The 20396-nt window shown below is 43.1% G+C and overlaps 1 protein-coding gene across 4 annotated transcripts; it reads left to right on the top strand.

Annotated features, from left to right (window-relative positions):
• Nucleotides 1-1745: 1745 nt before the first annotated feature.
• On the top strand, nucleotides 1746-19934 carry trim66 (tripartite motif containing 66). Of its 4 annotated transcripts, none has more exons than XM_035152688.1 (18): nucleotides 1746-1949; nucleotides 5004-5268; nucleotides 6037-6250; nucleotides 8116-8245; nucleotides 8571-8687; nucleotides 8831-8945; nucleotides 9179-9325; nucleotides 10437-10554; nucleotides 10850-11688; nucleotides 13445-13645; nucleotides 14588-14717; nucleotides 14816-14897; nucleotides 14968-15154; nucleotides 15359-16257; nucleotides 16371-16494; nucleotides 17345-17419; nucleotides 18276-18428; nucleotides 18561-19934. In XM_035152688.1, the coding sequence occupies exons 2-18, from the start codon at nucleotides 5260-5262 to the stop codon at nucleotides 18795-18797; spliced, it is 3777 nt and encodes a 1258-aa protein (XP_035008579.1). In that variant the 5' UTR covers nucleotides 1746-1949; nucleotides 5004-5259; the 3' UTR covers nucleotides 18798-19934. The 4 variants fall into 4 exon arrangements, with proteins under 4 accessions (XP_035008579.1, XP_035008570.1, XP_035008587.1 ...); XM_035152679.1 differs by having other exon boundaries at nucleotides 1746-2306; XM_035152696.2 differs by having other exon boundaries at nucleotides 1746-5268; nucleotides 10449-10554.
• Nucleotides 19935-20396: the final 462 nt, after the last annotated feature.

Below are 20396 nucleotides of genomic sequence, written 5' to 3'. Positions count from 1 at the left end.
CAGTAGGATCTGTGTAATCCTACAAACAGACAAAACAAATGCTGACGGAAACATAGACAGCAGATCAGATTTACAGATCAATCAGAATCTGTTAGTGTTAACTTTTGTTGTCTCCCATAAACAAAGGCCCAGATCTACACGTAGCACATCTGGACACAGAAATATGTAATTCACATTTTACCATATGGCGTTAAATCACCTCTTATCTCGCTGACAGCTTCCCCCAAAGCTACTGTATGTGTGATGAGAAGCTGGTAAGATCCCAAAAGACAGTGAGTGTAGCAGCAGCCACCACATGCTGCTGGTAACCTAATTACGTCTGTGCACATCACTCTGGTGGCTGTCACTGTTATTAGCTCGCTTCACTGAGACACTCACTGTTGACTCCAGCCGCTGTTTCACCTCTTCCTCTGCTCGAGGCCTTTCCAAGCAATTAATGGGTGATATTTGTTAAATAACTGTGTTGTGTATTACAGATACAACTACACAGCCACTACCACCGCTACCCATAATAATAATAATAATAATAATAAAAAACATTCATTATTCTTAACTTTGAGTGCTATACTTTACCATATTCAACTGCTACTTCCTTAATATGCCCAACAAAATAATTGAAAGGTCCCTTTACTCAGAAAAAAGAATAATCGATATTTCCTCCAAGAGATGGAAAATATTTCATTTTTAACTATTTAAAGGTTCAGCGTGTAGAATTTAGTGACATCTAGTGGTAAAGTTGCATGTTGCAGCTGAATATCCCTGACCTCAGCCTCCCCTTCCAAACATAAGAGAGAACCTGTAATAGCCTTCATTTGTTATAAAAACTCAAAAGGTGTTTCGTTTGTCCAGTTTGGGCTACTGTAAAAACATGGCCTTTATTAAATACAAAGGGCCCATTCTACTGTAAATAAAAAAACAAACACTTTGTACAATTTAGATGATTACAAATTAGTAAAAACATCACTAGGATTTTCTTATATTCAATTACTGCCAATAGATTCCTTTCACCTAAATATTACACACTGGACCTTTAACTTTTCTACTTGAACTTAATTTGATGTCATGATTAACACATTAACTGAATGGATTTGGATGGTCAAAGATCAAGGTCACAGTGGCCGCACACATCTTGTTTTTGGGTTCTTGAACACGATTCCTCAAATCTGCCCGTAGGGAACTTCTTTAAATGTTGGTCTCAAAGATTAACTGATTAGATTTCATGCTGACCTCTTACTGTATTAGTCTGAGAAAATATATGGAGACTGAAACTTCACTGGTTGGCAAAGGCATATAAAACATAGCAGTACTTCTAGCTTAGATGTTCGTAGACGTTTTAAATAGTGAATCATTCATTTGAAGACTTGAATAAGAATCATGTTTGGTTGATTGCGGTCAGCAGCAGTGCTGGAAGGAAACTAAGTACATTTAATCAGATACTCAGATGCAATCTTGGGGTATTTTGCTTGAAATACTTTAATCAACCAAACTGTTTATAACATATTCAACTTATCTATCACATTTAAATGCTGCTTGAATGTGAAGAGCAACAACATAACGCTGAAATATAACAGTGATAGAGACCATTCTGCTTCTTACAGCACTGATACAACTGTGCATTACTAAGGTAACATGTCTAATACGGGATTTGTATTAATAAGGGCGATTTGTTTCACCTCGTGTTGCTGTTGTTGTTGTTTTTATTTGGGCAAATTGATGTCACATGGGCAGCAGTGACGTCACCCACCCCTAGAAACACAAACAGTCGAGTCACACCACCAAGTGCCACACTACCGCTTTGAGAGACGTCATTAGTGTTGCATGAGAACAAACAGAAAGTCTCACGATTAACTGCGAGACTTGGTGTCTGCTCTCCAAAATATTTAGGAAGGTCCAAAGAGACACATCCGATGGGGGAGGACCGACCGACGCACGGAGACGCACGGGACAAGGTAAATGAAACAAAGGGAAGAGAAAGGAGAAAAGAAGGAGAAAAAAAGAAAGAGAAGAAGAGCTGCACACCTGCCACCATGAGACTGACTGACAGAAGTTAAGTTGCTCCTCACATCCTCACGCGCTCACACTCATGTTGTACCTGATGGGATGTTTTGCACGAGCTGTGCGTCTCACGAGCTGCAGTTAATATTGCGCGTACACACACACACACACACACATTCACAGGCGGATGCTGTGTCCTCCAGATGATCGGTGGGATCGGCTGTCCTCTGGTTGTGTGGTGGATTGCAGCATGGTGCCATGACAGGGGCGTAATCTCATGCGCACTTTCTAAAACATCAGTGATGCTGGAGGTGAGGATGAGGAGGATGAGGATGCAGAGGCAGCAGCAGTCTGTGGCTGCGGGGGCAGGTACCTCTCTGAGGTTTGACTGACGTGTTTGTTATTAGGCGAAGACGCAGTTAATAACAACGTGCTGTCAGTCTGTCACATCCGTGCGCACATGGAGCAGGTCGCCAGTGTGACACGCCAGAAGGAAATCACTGCTACTCCCAAATTCCCACAGCTTGAGCAAAACAACTCACCTGCATTAGTGTGTCCATAAAGGTTCAGCTCGAAGTTACAAAGTAATGTACAGTGGATCAGCTAATGCACGTAACGTATAACAAGATAAACGACTATGAATAGTTTCAACCATACCAATACAACGGAGTATTAGGGCCTGTTAAAACAATCTAAAATTTAGAGAATAAAGTCATAATATTAGGAGAATAAAGTATATTTTGAGAATTAAGTCATAAACATAGAGATAAAAGTCTTAATTTTATAAGAATAGAGCTGTAATGTATGTCAAAACAGAATAGTATGAGAATAAATCATAATCTTACAAGAAAAAAGTTGTAATAATATGTGAAATATTGGTGGAACCAGGCTTCAATCAGTGGTATGCTTTTTGCATCTCTTGCCCAAAAGGTAGCTTGTATATGTTAAATAAGATGGGACCCAAAATGAACTCTTGGAGGACTCCACAAAACAGAGGAGCACAGGAAGAGGAGGCATCTCCCAGCACAACAGAGAAGGACCTATTTATTCAAGAGGTTAGCCAACCCAGTGCCACATCCATGATACCAACGCTTAATGTTTTGAGCATCACAACCACCGTCTTTGTGTGAGAAACCTCAGTCGGGAGCAGAGATAACGTAAACATAGCACCTTTAAAAAGCAATAATAAGTCAGTGCCTCCTAGTGGCCAAAACTGTATGAGTGACATTTTAAAATGAATAAGGTTATGTGTTCACCCGTCTCCTTTGGTTTGTTTGTCAGCAGGATTATGAAAAAACAAACTGAACAAGAAACCCATTAAATATCGCTGTGGATCTAGGACTTTGTCTTTATCACTTTCTTTAACATTTGTGAGATAGGACTTTTAATTTTCACCAATTTTCCAGGAAATGATTCATGAATCTTGATCAGGCATATTCAGGGGACAGATATCTTGGAGTTTATCCAATTTGGTTGGACTTGGATGAATTTAAGGGGAGTGTTGGGCCTTGGTGGAGGTGTGCAGGTTACTGAGGCCATTCTAGTTCTTGTGTTTTAGAACGAGAGATAACATTTGAATAAAGAGTAAATTGCTACAGCGAACAGAAAATAAAAGTGCAGTTTTGGGCATTTGAACGGAGGCACACTGTGAGATCCCATCAGCTGCAGCAGTTCAAGCTCCACATGATGAGAAGATAAAGAGAAATGGGCAAATATCTTTTCACCATCTTGTTTATGTGCGAAGCTGCAGCTTCTGAAGCTTGACTTTTTAACAGAGGATAACTCTGTCAGCGAGATCTTTTGATACCCAGCTGTAGGTTGTATTGAAGATTTGTTTGCATTTTCCAAACAGAAAGTACATGCTCCTGTTGGTGGATCTCTGTGCAGAACAGAATATTTGATTTGGGGAGATTCAGCCTTAAAATGGCATGATAACGTCCGAGTGGTTGAAGGTAATCTTGCTTTTTCCTGTGATCTCATCACTGCAGTGTTAATAGAAGTTGCATGGGGGGATGCTTTCAAGGGACAGATCACTGCCCAGGTTACTATTATTGTGACATCTCTTGAGATGGCATGCACATCCAGTGCCAGCTTCACTCAGCAGAGCAGAGGAGCTGCCAGCAGTTGAGATTTCAGATAAAAGCTGCTGGAGGTGCAAGGGAACAAGTGCGCAGTTTGAAAATGCTACAGAACTGAGTGAACAAGAGGCAGGGCGTACTGCGACTGACTAATTGTGTTTCAAATTGGGTCTTTGAGTGCACAATGGGGAATGGGATTGCTCTGAGCTCCCCACTGAAGCACCCAAGGATGAGAAAGTTGTCAGATTTGTAGGTCAGGCTGCAGGGGTTGTTGTCAGGCAGACTGGCTCCCAGCTTCAGATATCACACTGGTTGGATTCTGGGCTATATTTGATGATGAGTGTGTGTTTAAAGTTGTCTGGTTTACCCCGTCCCCTATTTCAACTTTCATATCATCAGGCAACTCTTTCTTTTGCAGATAATTTCCTTTGTCTGAAGTTGTCTCCTTTTCTTTTCTCTTACTCTCCTCCTGCTGTGGTTGCCGCGTTAAAATCTTAATTGATTTCACAGTGTTAGAGGGAATTGCAGGACTATCCTGGTCCCATCTGGAGCTCATCAGAGCCTGACCCGGTTTCTGTGTGCTACGTTAGTGTGTAGCTCCACTGGGATCTGTCCCCTCCTCGCGCTGACGAGGAGAAGAAGGCCACAGCCGGCCCACCCTCGCCCAGCTCGACACCACCGGAGCCTAGCATCACCTACTGCTGCCGCACTACGCCCGATCCACAGACCCAAAAGTTGCTTACATTACACTTTCTCCCTCCTTCCTCATTGTAGGTCACTTGGTCTTCCTTCTTCCATTTTGGAAAAGGGCTTGCGGGGATATTTTGCCCTACAAAAAAATAATTATCTTATCTCCCTAATTCCCAATTATTATGCACAGGCTTATTTAAGAAAAAGGATTAGATTTTCTCTCTTTTTTTTGTGTGTTAGCTGCACCATCAAGCAGGGGATGAATTTGAACGTGATGCCTCTCTCGTCTGCGGCAGCGAGGGGGTCCTACACATGGATGAACTCGGGGAGGAGGGAGCACAGTGAGACTGTCATGTAAGCCGTCTCCTCTGGGGCCACCTCTCGGTGCGCACTGCTTCCTGCCTTTAGGTAGAGTCGTCAGTGTTTCTGCTGCTGAGGCGTCAGACTGCTCTTGCTCTCCTCTCCCTCCCAACTGCTCTACTCTCAAAGCACGGAAATGGAGAAGGTAAGGGGATTTTGTTTTGTTTACCGTTGTTTCCTTCTTTATCTGACACAGTTTGAGATGAAATTCGTCAGGAGATTGTTTCTTTTTTGCACCAGTTTCTGAGTTGATCCTGTGAATGAACCCCTGTAGGGCAATTTGAGGCCGTGCAGAGTTGGCATCTTTTGAATGTTTGTGTTGCTCTCTTCCCCCGCCGTGAAAGACACGTTAGATATTAGAGTGGAAATTGGTCCTGAGGTGCTGTTCACTGCTTCTAAATTGGTCGGAAGGGACGACTGCAGAGGATGAATTTCCCCACAGAGATTAATAAAGTATTACTTAGGTGAAAACTGCTGCTCTGTGATTCATCTCACTAGATTTCAGTTGACAGCTAATGTGCTTTTTTATTTGCTCTTAACTGGAAGAAAATCACAAGTAAACACAAGGGACTTTAATCTTCTTATTGAATAATACAAATATCAAAATCATAATTTTAACAGATTTGACATACATTTGTTTACATACATTATGATTTTTAAATGGTAAATTAAATCAGCATTTAAATGACGGTAAACAGTATTCTCTAACACAGGTTTAGTTTTATTTTGAAAGTCTCTGAGCCATTTACAAGCATAAGAGTGACGAGTGGGATTTAGCACAAAGTAAGGCAGCAACACGAATAGCTCTGACATATGTCACATTATCTTACTATCACATAGCTCTGTGTGTGTGTGTGTGTGTGTGTGTGTGCACCTGTTTTCAATGTACATTTTCTTCGTGTGTCCCTGTCAGATCTGCTCAGAGTGCTCAGACTCAACACTTGCACAGACTCTGTGTACACTCTGCAACAAGTGGTTGTGTTACCAGTGCACAGATGTGCATCAGCATCAGAGAGCCCCTGCCACGTCCCAGTGCGCAGACCTGCACCAGCAGCAGAGGCCCAGTGCCCCCCAGTGTCCTGAGCAGCACCAGAGAGGCTCCAGTTCCATGCCACCAACCGGACAAGGCAAGATCTTTGAGTACTTCCGGACTTTATTACATCAACTTCTCAGTGCATGTCTGACAGATTCCTAATGGGGCTAAACAGTCTGTCTCTCTCTGTGTCCCCTGAAAACCTTGTTTGTGCTCCTTTGTTTTTCTTTCTGTGCTCCGTTTGTTAATCATGTCTCCCAAGGAACCATTGTTATGAATAATGCATGACCGTGGCGATGGTGGATGATAGCTTCTGGAGATCCCTGTGTTTTATTACACCCATCTTTAACACGTGGCCCAGATTCTGAAAGGCTCACACAATTTCATTTTTGCTAATATTAGTGTGCTGCTATTTAAAGACCCTCCAGTCTGCCTGGCAGGTCCGTTGCCGGCTGCTTTTGCAGGTCTGCTTTGTGCGAGTTGTCAAATTGTAACGAACACATCGTAGACACATTGACTGTGCCATGGCAGTGTCACTGTTTTGCTTGTGCACTTGTGAGAAACGCTGTGTGACTGCACTGACTGACAGGATGTGGTCAGTCAAATGGATCTGATGCACACAGGGGGAAGCTCCTCTCTGCACCACAGATGTGATGATGTGCAGGCAGGGTTGGCTGAGGTGAGCTGGCCATCAGAGAGCAGCAGGCCTGCGTTCATTAGCCTCATCCAGCTATTGTTAGATAAACCCTCTGTAAGACGACAGTTTTTACAGTGACCCATTTAGAAATATGTGAGGGATATTTTTAGTGTTAGTTATTTGATATTTTTGTGTTTTGTGTGTGTGTGTGTGTGTGTGTGTGCGTGTGTGTGCTTGCTGGACAGCACTGAAGTGTTGTTCACTTTCATCTTTGACACCCAGCTGTCCCAGTTTCCCATTGTCTACGTTTCAAAGTGCACAGGAAAGTGAGCTTTAAAGGTTCAGAGTGTAGAATTTAGTGACATCTAGTGGTAAAGATGCATGTTGCAGCTGAACACCCCTCACCTCACCCTCTCCTTACAAACATGAAAGAGAACCTGTGGAAGCCTTCAGTTGTTAGTTTAGTTTGTCAAGTTTGGACAACTGTAAAAAAAAAAAGCATGGTGGCCTCCGTAGAGAGGACCCGCGCCCGATGTAAATGTTAAGTATTTAAATATAAAGGCCCCAAAACAACAATTCATACAATTTAGATGAAACACACTAGTGAAAACATCACTAGGATTATTTTATATTCAATTTCTGCCAGTAGATCAATTTCACCTAAACTGTGTACACCATTTAACCTTTAATCTCACATGTCAACATACTGTAGCTGCTTTCAGACATGCGGACTTGGATATTTTCCAATGAATTTTCCAGAGGGGCTGTATGTGAGAACACAAATAAGTCAGTTGCTCTGGACATTCTCCTGGAAGCCCCCTATACTAAAAACTCAGATAGTGGGCATGTTGATGACATTTCTAACACACAACAGACACACAAAAGAAAAAGAATACAAATATCTCAGGATTAAGAAAAGGTGTCAAGGTGTAAACTTGGGTCGTGTCGCGCTGACCTGGACAATCTCCTGCGTTGTTGATATGTGGAAGGTAAAGTCCAGATAATGTCTGGACCCAATTGTCGGGACATTTTCCAGAGTTCATGATTTGTCAGATCTTTTAACCTCTTGTGTTTCCGGCCTGTGGGACAGTAGCAGTACGTACAAGTTTCACAGACCACTTGTACTATGAAAATGTATGAAAGTGAACATGTGATATATACATTTACTTGCATCTTTCTGTCATTTTTAACACAAACTCTTTGTGTTATGTTTAAGTGCTGCACACTGGGGGCCCTCCTCTGGCTCTGGGTGTGAATTACTACCCGAGTGTGTTACTAATGCTCCCCTCTCCCTCCCCTCCTCCCTTGCCTGTCTCTTTTAGGCCCGGGGTCGTATCCTTGCTCCCTCCTAATGTGCCACTCTCACAGACAGGAGCCCTTGGAGCTGTTTTGTGAGTCATGTGACCTTCTGTGCTGTAGCAGCTGTCACCTGTCCGCCCACAAAAAACACAGGTCAGTCCTCAGACACGCAGCACAAGGACACCGCAGCGAGGGGCTAACCGCAGGTTAAAAACTTCCTCTGAGCAACAACACTCTTTAACCGCCTTGTCACTTTTATCGTCTGTATCTGCATACACTACCCTTGGCCTGCCTAATACCCATTAAGTATTCATGCGCTTTTGTTTTCTGGGATGTTACAGTACAGTAGCTGCCTCTAAGGTCACCGGCACAACGTCGTGTCCCCGGGGGGAAAACAAATTTAATTCTGGTGCTCTGCGTTCCCGAGGAATATATTAGTGAACTTTCTATCTGGTGCTGTGATCTCTCATGTGTTCAGGGTGGTGCAGATCGAGAAGGCCCTGCAGGATCAGCGGTGGCTGTTTGAGAGCCTGATGGTGCAGGTGGAAGAGAGGAGGTCTGCGGTGGAGAACAATGCTAAAGACATAGAGGGCAGGTTGGTTTAGACTCACACAGACTCATCATACTCTGAGCAACAGTACCAGGGTGAATAATGGCAAGCTAATGCAGAAATGAACTGTTCTGCTGCTTTCTTCCACCAGGACTGAGCTCTTTATTTTGTCCTTTATGTCCTCACAGGCTTCACGGGGTAAAGATTGCACACAGGAAGGCAGAGAACCAGATTAAAATGGCAAAGATGATTATGATGAACGAGCTTAACAAACGAGCCAACCTATTAATAGAGCAACTGGAGGTAATTACTTTCTCTTTCTGTCTTTCCTTCTTATCCTTCAGCCAGCCGTGAATATACATGCAAAGAATCTGTTACCGCCGCGATCAGGGAGTTCAGGGAGCCAATAAAAATATGTTAACGCGGCTTAAGACGGCAAATAAAGAATCATTGATTCAGACCACAGTCCAGTAACAATGCTCTCCCTGTGCCAGTAATCACACATAACAGCGTGTATTTTATGGGTGTGTTCACAGAAAATCTCAGAGGACTTTCAGCAGCGTCTGGACGACCAGCTGCAGGGGGCGATAGAGATATGTGGCCAGCTCGACCACGTTCAGAAGTTCATCACCTGGGCTACGACCCACCACTGCAGAGGCCCGGTGCTCTTCAGCAGGGCTCTGGTACGCTGACAGCACAGGAAACCCTGTCTTACTACGACACACACACACACACACACACACACACACACACACACACACACACACACACACACACACACACACACACACACACACACACACACACATTTATAGGTTTTAGTTATAACAGTATTCTATAACTAAAACAATCTCCGTCCACACAAAGGTTGCAGCTCCTCATCAGAACTAATCCACGTCCATACGAACAAACTTATGTCACGTGACTGTTCACGTACTCTGCATGTATGTAGAGTAAGGTTGTCTGTACTTGAAGCACATACCATAAACAAGAAACAACAACGGTGAAAAGTAAGATGTCGAGTCGGGACTGATAAGAATCGATCAAGAAGCAAATGTGGGTGACTGCTTTATCATTTCCAGACATCTGAAACGAGGCCAACAGCATTCTAAAATGTAAACGCAGCAGCAGAGATGCATTTTAAAACATTTAGTGGTTAAAACTAGCCAGTGTGGAAGTGGTGATACTTTTTAATTTCTGTGAGGGGAGTAGAACATGTTTAATGCCTCGTTTTATCTTCGTTAGAAAAGTAAACCCTCTCGTTTATATTAAAGAGGAACTCCACCAATTAAACACATTATGGTCAGTTTACTTGTCATCACGGTTACTGAACCAGTGGAAACAGTTGGACTGTGTTGTGTTGAGTGTTTTTGTTTAAGTTCTTTGTTTAAGTAAAAATGACTGAAGTTGCATCAGTGGATTTGTTTCAGTTTGGGCTTTGGAACTACACATTTGTAACAGAGAACCGTTGTTGTGAGCTGAGAGTTTGAGTGTAAAGTTTGATAGAGGCAAGAAGGGTTTTACAAAACCAGAAGTAGCTTGACGGTAGGATTCTGTATTTTTGGCACCTAAACTAAACAATGAACCAACTAAACTCAAATCCACTGGTGCTGCCAAAAGTACAGTGATATTGGCAGCTTGGGTTTCAGAGAAAATCTAAATATGTTTTCTTATATTATTATCCAGGGACGTCTTCGAAATGCACTTCTGGTCATATTTTTTATTATGGAAAGACCGACAGTTATTATTTAGGACAGTGTGGAAAAATGAATAGAATATATTTGATTCCTTCAGATTTCACTCCAGATGCAGCAGCTGTTGGAGCCATCACTGCACTCAGAGTCCTGGAGTCCCGTCAAAATCAAATTCAACTGGGATGCAAGTTACTGGATGAGGCAGATTTCCTCTTTAGGTAAAATGAAGGCTACTGAAGCAAGAAGACCGTGTGACAATATTTCTTAGAAATGTTATTGAACTCAGGAATAAGCCCCCAAATAAAATGTGAATGCATGAGAATGAACTGAAATGTTTTTGTCACAAAATGTCAGTTTGTCTTTAATGTAGAGACTTTCAAATTAATTCAAAATAACTTTTAATTTACACAAACATATCATTTAAAATACTTAACTTATGGACCACTTATTCACTTATTATTATCAATGTTATTCTTATGACATATGACATGTAGTTTCTGATTTGCTCTGCAGGCCAGCTGACTGTTGAAGGGGGAAACTGCATCTATCCTCAGAGTTTGTCCTGCTCCACTATTATGAGGCCTCAGCCAATCACCTGCTTGGCTCTGCCGCCTGTGTTTCACAGACGAGAGCCAGGCTGTGGGTGCCAGTCCTGCTGTGAGCCCCAGATGTGTTGCCTGCACGGCCTCCCCACTCAGCCAGATCCTTCCAATCCGGACAAAAGTCAGGTGGAGGCCGCACTTTATACCAGCTGCGTTCAGCCTGCTCTCATCTCTAACCCCCTGCACCAGAGCCAGCAGCTCCAGAGGTGCTGGGACACAGAGAGCTCCTCACACCGTCCTCCCCCGACATCACCCGTCCCACTCATAACACCCGTCCAGCTCACCTGCGGCCGAGGAGCCACATCCCAGCCGCAAGCCACCGACTCCCAACCCCACTCTCAGTCCAAATCTTATCTGTCTTATCACCCGCACCAGAGAGAAGTTCTTCCAGGCAGCCAGGCTCTGCTGAGCGCAGACTGCAGCAGGTCCGGTCAGTGTCCGGGGAAGCTGTCGATTAGCACAGCTCTGCAGCAGGAGCTCAGCCACGCAGCGGTGGACAGAGATGTGATGACCGAGGAGAGCTGCGAGGAGAGATGCAGAGTGGAGGAGACTTGTGGCCACGCAGCAGCAGGTGAAAGCAGAGAGCTGCTGGATGAGGGGCTGCAACAGGACAGGGCTGAGCAGAGTCCTGCCCCCCCCCAGCAGCAGCAGCAGCAGCAGCAGCACGGTGTTCCTCCTGCAGCAGAGCTGAGAAAAGAACAGCAGAGGACCAGCCCTTCACTGACACTCAGGGACCACAGGGATGGCAGGGTGAGAACTAACAATGGATCTTTTTTTAGTTAGATATTTTGGCTTCTGAAACAAGAGTAAACTAACTTCTAAGTTGAGAACAAAGCAGACCATGTGGGAGAGTTTGTGCAGCTCAGTCTGTCTGTGGTCACATGTGCTCCTGCAGTGTTTCTATGAGCTCAGACAATTTTTAACCCAGCTCACAACTCATGACATGGTAAACCACACAGTGCTGCTTTATGCACCAGAACGTATAGGTCAAAGTCGAGTGTATTTTTATCAAACACAAATGTCTTCACAGAGAATGTAAACGGTAAAGGGACTTTATTTATACAGCACTTTTCCAGTCTTATTAACCAAACAGCTTTACAAGTCGCATTCGCCTATGCAACGCTTTTACTATCACAGACCTTTCATACACTCTCGGCACAGTCACTGGGTCAATTTGGGTTTCAGCATGTTGCCCAACGACACTTTAGAGAGCAGACTGGAGCTGCTGGGGATCGAACTACCAACCTTTTGGTTAGTTGACGACCCTCTCAACCTCCTGAGCCACAGCCGCCTGGAGAAAAACAAGGCAAAAATGCAACAAACCCCAATTCCAAAAATATCACAATATGAACCTGACATTTAAGTTAAATTTAAATCTAGTAGGAAAATGTTTCACATATGGGATGCAGTGATTGCATATTTCTAAAATGGAAGGCAGCATTCAGTTTTAATTAATATCCATAAACGGCTAAACCAAACTAAAAGGGAGCAGTGTTTATTTAAATGCCAGAATGATCACTTCCCACAGTTGACAGCCTGCCTGAAAACAGATGGCGCTACAGAAACCGGCTCCTGCTTTGATGAAGAAAGGATGATGGGAAAACAAAGAGCTGCTCTGACAATTAAAGCAGAGCCGTTGGTAGCGGTGCATCCTAAAAATGCGAGAGAGCGCTGTTCATCATCGTCACACTCGATGCCAGAGGGTTGAGCAGCCACATAATCACCTCTCGAAAAAAAAAAACCAACCTCTCTCAAGATTACAAGCGAGAAGATACATTATTTGTACGTTTTAAGGCCACAGCATCTGAACGCGACACGAAACCACTTGGGTGCAGTCATTTATGTGCTTAACCTGTCATTAATGAGTCACTAAGGGAATAGTGGGAGTTTGAGTCGAGCTCTGGTTTGCAGATAAATTCCTGCACCCCCTTCGTTCCAGAGAGAAGGATTATACTCTTATTTCCCTCCACACTCTGAATCCTGCACACCTCACCCAAGGGGCATGGATCAGGTAAATGTTTTAATCGCATGATATTAGGAGTACGCAGTGTCAGCCCGGCCTGAATATGTATGATGGCACACACACACCCTGCTTATATTAGCTGAAGACACAGAGCCAAGGCATTTAAAGGAGCTTTTCAGGACGCTTGCATTTCGTTAAATTCTAATACGAGGGAGGGAGAGGCTGATTTTCAGGCTTAATCAAAGGGCCACTCTGAGTCTAATGGTGAATTTACATATGATAATTGCTGCAGTAACCAAACCTTTCATTCTCTGTACAATAAATGTAATATATGCAGCTGTGTGGGTCATTCTCCGTGTGTTTTTTTTAAGTCGTTTTTGAATCAGTGGCAGAATAAGCACTGAGCGATGTTTTCCTCTGCACACCTGTGCGACCACACACATCCCACTCCTTTTCTCTGCTTCCTCTTGTTAAAGGCACAAACAGGTGCATCTGTGCATGTGATCGAGCATGAAACCCCCGCTCTGTGTGTGTTTCTGACAGAGATCCACGTCCCTGGAGGTGCTGGCGACAGCCCACGACTGTGTGTCTGACGTGCCGAGCAGCAGGCTCATCCCTAGTTCAGCGTGCGCGAGGAGGACGCGACGCTCCCAGAGCATCCCGGCAGAACTGGCAGCCCCGTCCACCAGCCCTTACGCCGAAAGGCCCACAGGATGCACCCACATCCCAGAGGCAGGAAATAAGGTAACGCCACATCAGAATATAGTCACACATACAGCAGTTCAATCAGGAGGGACGTCTAGTTGATCGAATGAAAATGAGGAAATAAGAATGACGTAAAATTTATTGTGAACAGAGGAATTAACTTTGGCACTTTGACCTCAGTGGGAAGTTGAACACCATGGAAGCAGTCCTAGGAATTATAGTAGGAGTGGAGCTAAAAGTCGGGACGTCTGATGAAGGGCTTCTAATCGTTTGAAGGGAGATGAGCGGATACCCAGGGTTGAGGTGGTGTAGGGGTGGGGATCGGTCATTCAATGATCACAGTACTGAGCTGACAGCAGAATGATAACAGCCTCTACACATTATACAAGAATATTTCACCTTATATCTAACTAAGAATAGGACATCAGTTTCTGTTTAGTTCTGTTTAGTGGCTTTTATGGAGCTTTCCATCATTTTGCATGATCCTCATCAGCAGATGAAGACGCTCAGTTCTCATGGAATTGTACCTCTTTAAATATCAGTTTTTTCCAAACACTTTCTTTTCATCCACGTTAAAAAGAAAACAATTTGAACATTTATTCGATTTGTGTGACAACTGGGCAACTCCTTCTGCTGATGAGGATGACGTGGAATGACCACAAGCTCCAGAATAGTTTCAGGCGCCTCAGGTGCGTTTGTTTTCTCTGTTGCTATCAAGGTCAATGAATTTGTAACCCTCCAGATACTTATTCTTTGTATCTGGCATAATGCATAATTTAAAGGGTAATTGATTTTACACATCAAAGTCTGTTTACTGTCTGGAGAACAACTGCATATGTAAAAAAAAGTTGGCAATCTCTGACCCCTATTTTTAAAATGAAATTGAAATAATTGTGGTAAAGTTACAATAACAATAAGACTGTTTCTCTGTTGAAGAAGTTGATACAGTTAACATGATTGTTTTGTTTGTGTTGTTGTCAGTATGCTAGTGTGGATCCCAGACAGAGGAGAGCGTCAGATGGCGTGCTCTGTGTTGTCAAGGAAACCTCGTCTGACATGGCCTTGCCCAGAAGCCACCGTTATCCTCTACTGTCCTATAAGACAGAGCCAGGTGCTGGAAATGATACTTTACAATACTTTGCAATTGTTACTGATATCCTCAAAAAGAAAAGTTTGTGAAAAGGTGCCCTCCATCTTTCTCTTTTGTAGATCATTGTTTTACTTATGTAGATGAAGAGATTGATTGTGAGGCCAAGGAGAAGTGCAGGCTGTCAAGAAACGGCCACAACAGGTGTGTAATAGTTCAAACATCTGCCTGTGCACAAATCATGAAAATAATAATAACTATCTTGCTTTAACAGTAATGGGGATGTTCACAAGGACTCAGCGAGGCCCAGGGTTCCAGTGGTTTGCTTAGAGCGTCTGAAAATACTGGTCTCTCGTCTCCCTCCACACGGACGACGGCAGAGTGACCCTTTACCTGCCGGCTCGATGGAGAAGAGTGAATTGCTCCCACAGCAGAAATTCTGGCACGATGCAAAGACTCAAGTATGTTTTATTTCTTTTATTTTGCTACTAGTTCTTGTTTTATCTTTTACATCTTTAAACACAAGTGACTCTAGTTAACAGGATGTATGATTCAGCAGCAAATATAAAAAATATGTTTAATAAAAGCGACATCGTCTTCTCCTTCCTTCTCTTCTTCCTCTTCCTCTCCCTTCTCATCTTCCTCTTCCTTTCTTGTAAACATAGAGGTTATCTGGAGGATCTGAGACCAGGAGGACCTCCCACTCGCTCACAGCGCCACTGTATGCTGCAGAGCGGCAAACTCGCAATCAGTCCACCGCACAGTCGACCAACAGCGAGTTTGAGAGCCGAGGGAGATTCAGCTCTCGCAAGGCATCCACACCTCCCTCCACAGACCCGAAATATGTCTCACACAGTTACTCCCCACTGGATCTGGACTCTGACTCTTATCTTAAATCGTTGTCAGAGGACGCAGCCGTTTCTCTCGCTGATCCAGACCCACAGATAGACTCAGATACGTCACTGCCTGATTCTGACCCAAACGCAGAGTCTTCATCTGAGGCTGAACTTGGATATCTGGCTGAGGAGAAATCAGAGGCTGCAGGCGAGATGGGGCCCTGCAGTGAAACCGATATCGCAGCGGGTTCAGAGCCAAGTCTTGAATATGACGAGGACCCAGAATCAGAGGGAGAGGTGGGATCAGAGGACGGACAGGGGCTGGACGCTGACGCAGAAGCAGAGTCTGAGGTTCAGCCTGAGTATGTTCCCCGTTTCCAGGTTGAGACTGACTCCAACGTAGCGTCCGATCAGCCTCCAGACTCTCAGGAGTCAGAACTTGACGTTGAATCGGAGGCTGAATTTACAACTGACGAGCCGCAGCCGCTTCGCTCTGATCTGGAGGAGGAGTCGTCCCCCATCGGACCTGGTCAGAGGTCACTTCTGATGGCAAACCCCGGTCCTCTGAGGGGGACGGAGGACATCCAGTCCGAGCAGGACGATGCAGAGATGGAGAGTGAGGACTTCTGTGCCGTGTGTCTGATCGGAGGCGAGCTGCTGTGCTGTGACCGCTGTCCAAAAGTCTTTCATCTGTCCTGTCATGTCCCATCTCTGCTGACCTTCCCCACGTAAGCTTCGGATACAGAAACATGAAAGTTATACATATTAGTCTCTCACCTCCTATGAGACTGTTTACTTAACCCAGTAACTGTTACCTGATGCTGTTTCATATCCTGTTCAGAGGCGACTGGGTGTGCTGCCTGTGCAGAGATGCTGTGCAGCCAGAGGTTGAATACGACTGTGAGAATGAGAGAACATCTGGAGAACACACGCTGGCACACGGCCTTTCTGCAAGTGACCAGAGAGTAAGTTATTTCATCAGCTGCATTCAAAACTGGAATATCACTCAGTAGAGCGCAAACATCCATCGAGGCCCAACGGTCTCCTGAAATTCAATCAAGCTACTCTAAATTTTAAACACTTAATATCAGTTCCCTAAATGTGCCTGATTTTGTTATGCCTCTGTGCCGGCAACAGTCAGTGGCCGAAGGCATTATGTTTTCGGGTTGTCCCTCCTTCCCATTCTTGTGAACGCGATATCTCAAAAGCGCCTTGGGGGAATTTCTTCAAATTTTGTACACACATTCGCTTGGACTCAAGGATGAGCTGATTCGATTTTGGTGTTCAAAGGTCAAGGTCACAGTGGCTATTTGAATGTGATATTTCAAGACCAGCTTTAGGGAATTTCTTACACTTTTGATAAATTGTCATTGAAGTGATTACATTTCAGTGGTCAAAGGTCAAACGTTACAGTGACCTTGTATGAATCTGGAAAAAAAAAAAAGTAGAAATATGTACAAGGAAACTGCACCGATTGGTAGAGGCATACAACTGCAGTGTAGTAATTCTGGTTTCATCGAGACCCATTAGTTATTCTCTTGGTTTAAGAAATAATAAAATACTCCTGGATCCGCCCCCTGATCCTGATTTCACCAAAATCTAATGAGTCCACATCAGTCCACCAAGTTTCATGGAAATCTGTCCAGTAGTTTTTGTGTAACGCTGCTAACGAACAAACAAACACTAATGAAAACATGTCCTTCTTGACGGAGGTAATAATTGTTAACCAATGTCTTATTTGTTGATTTCTGTGACTCTTCTTTTTTCTCTTTTTAATAACCCTTTTCTCTCTCATGCTTGGTCGACTATTTGTAGAAAAGTGAGCGGCTGACTCTTCTGATCCTCAGTAACGTCCTGAGCTCTCCCTTCCACGAGCCCGTCAGTCCACTCGTGAGTCATCACACTTTTCTTAAAGTCCAGTTATGGTTTCAGTCTCATCTACATAGATTCCTTTATACTTAGATCACAGTAGCATCGTAGTAGTTTTTCTTATGTTTGGACTCAAACACGTAGCTGCTGTATTTGTGAGGGTTCGTGGGTTTTAATGTAATATTTAATTACTAATTAGTAAGTCAGACTTTTGGAAATGTAGTCGGACATCAGACTTGCTGCTCCTCTAGAGATTCGTGGTCTTGTTTATTTTCTCTAGCGAGGTCACAGCAAAATGGACAATGAAAATCAGTGATGTGTTAATAATCATTTTGGCATCATACCAACAACAGTACAACTTTCATGAGAGTTTCAATGTCCACGTCTGTCACAGCAGTTTTTTCTGGTGCATCCTCTCTCTCTCTCTCTCTCTCTCTCTCTCTCTCTCTCTCTCTCTCTCTCTCTCTCTCTCTCTCTCTCTCTCTCTCTCTCTCTAAATTACAAGGAATAAAATTCTATTTATATTCAACTCCTGAAATTTGTTCCATAATGTTCATACATGTGGACTTTACTGCACATGAAAGACAATTGAAAACAAATCTTGATAAAGCCTTAAACCCTCATGCTGACGTTTACCTCCTTTTGAGTCCAGTTCATATTCATATATTTGTTCATAACCCTTCATCTTAGATTCTAAATACCATGTAAGCAAGTGGAGGAACAAAATGTCAAAGTGATGCACAGTGCGATCCCTGGAACGTTGGTTTGTCGTGTTTTGAAGGGGAAAGACCCCCGAGGTAATTAAACTGGAATGAGGGAACCACAGTGGCTGAGTGGAAAGAATAACAGTGGGAAATGTCACTGCTCTTTCATGCAGGCTCGTCATTATTACCAGATCATCAAGAGGCCAATGGACCTGTCGGTGATCAGAGCGAGACTCCAAAAGAGAAACGCTCGGCATTACAACTCAGCAGATCAGTTTGTCGCCGATTTCTCTCTCATGTTCCGCAACTGTGCAAAGTTCAACTACGTAAGTTAAAAACTGATCTTGCATGTGTGTATTTAATGAACACTTTGTCTCGTAATTCTAATTATCATCAAAATGGCTGTTAAATCAGTCAATACATCTGAATGTCGCCGCTCTCTGTGTCTCTGACCACAGCCTGACTCGGAGGTGGCCCAGGCAGGCCGCAGCCTTGTGGCGTTTTTCACCTCCAAGCTGAAGGAAGTTTTCCCAGACCGAGTTTTCCCGGCGGCGGAGGCGGACTCTGACAGCGACGAGTACGATGAGGCGTACAGAACCGCCGAGGGTGGTTTCCCCTGGCCCGACAAGAGGGAGCAGAGCCACAGGAAGAGGAAGAGGAGACACTCGCTCAAGTCGAGGAGACAACACTTCTAACCAGAGGTGAATGGAGGGGCAGCCACAAACACAATTATGCTAGTAGTGTATCATTTGACAGTTTTTTTTTATTGAGCAGTGTTTCCATTCTGTAATCTGAAAGTACCTGTTTTGGGAGGTTTTGCAGTAATATCCCAGTGCTGCCATCTGATGGCTGCTGGGACTTGGCGGAGTTATATGCGTTCTTCTGAGTACCAGTCGACTTCTTACTGTATCATATCATCCCCGGATGCACTGGACATTTCTTACTGTGTTTACAATCAGTTAATGTTGCTACATATGCCATGTACATTGTACACAGATGATGCTGTGGTTGGATGTTCATGAATCTCACTTTGCTTCTTTACTGAGTGGAACTTTTTCGAGCACTTTGAATCTTTGATATTAGTCAGTTCTGTATTTATTCGTAAATGTTCGACATATTTATACATGTGTAACTGTACAGAACTTTATTTTACTATCATAGGTTTGATATAGATGATATATGATCGTTGATGTAATTATGTGTCTTAGTAGCTTTTATTTTGAAAAGCAGCAGTGAGTCCTGAGCGAGTATAGCTGGTGATGGAGCTCAACAGGGCTTTTGTATTATCATGTTTGTCAGGGGATTTACTGAAATATCTAGATTATACTATCCCAGAAAATCTTTTGTTTTGCTTTTAACTATAGATTAAATTTGTGTATTCGCTACGTAACTTCTCTAATATCTAAATATCTCAGGCTGAATAAGAGTGTAAGGTATTGATATCATTCAGAATGGATTATTTTAAAAACTTTGTAGAGCAAAGTCATTTTATAATATTAATAATAAGAATACACGCTGTTGTTGAGCATTTCCTTCTTTGAAATCTACTTTACCTGCTTCCTGCTGCTTAAAGTAGAATTTACTTGACTTTTACAGTAATTAATGCACAAGTCTGTTTCTTCTTTGATCATCATCAAGACTAGTGAATATGAATATAAATGTATGTAATGTTATTTCCTTTTAAATCAATAGATGTGATCATATATCCTATTGTAGAAGGGAAAACTAACTTTAGTTACTGTCAATGTTTCATGAGAACTTTTTTTTTACTGTAACAGTCAACAGTAAATGGCCATATATTAAAATCAATAAAATGCATTTAAGAGAAAAAATGATATGTATATGTATAATTCTTATTATTTACTATCTTCCCTTATTAATCATTATAGGAACAGGCATGTTTTTGTCAGAGCAGATGCTTCACATGGATTATTTACAGCGAGTTTGCATTAAATCTACTGTGTGAAACAAGCACTCAATATGTACTACATCCAGTGGTGGAGGAAGTACTCAAACATTTTACTGAAGTAAAAGTACAAACGAGTAGACAAAAATGTATTCAAGTAAAAACCAAAGAAAGAATACATTTCTGATGTTTCTTCACCTGTGATGCTGCTGCAGGAGGAGGGTCTAATGTTAACCTGCCTGCTCTGATCAGATCCATGGAACAATTCACCTTTTTGTTATTGGTTACTTTTAAAACCATAAAAAACTGTGTGTACAGGTGACACAATTCATTGTGAAAATGTAGTGCAGTAGAAAGTACAGATATTTGCTAATATATGTAGAGGAGT

This window comes from Hippoglossus stenolepis, chromosome 1 (genome assembly GCF_022539355.2).
Source record: "Hippoglossus stenolepis isolate QCI-W04-F060 chromosome 1, HSTE1.2, whole genome shotgun sequence".
NCBI lineage: Eukaryota > Metazoa > Chordata > Actinopteri > Pleuronectiformes > Pleuronectidae > Hippoglossus > Hippoglossus stenolepis.
Note: the sequence above shows the minus strand (reverse complement) of the source record. Positions and strands in the feature narration are given on the sequence as shown.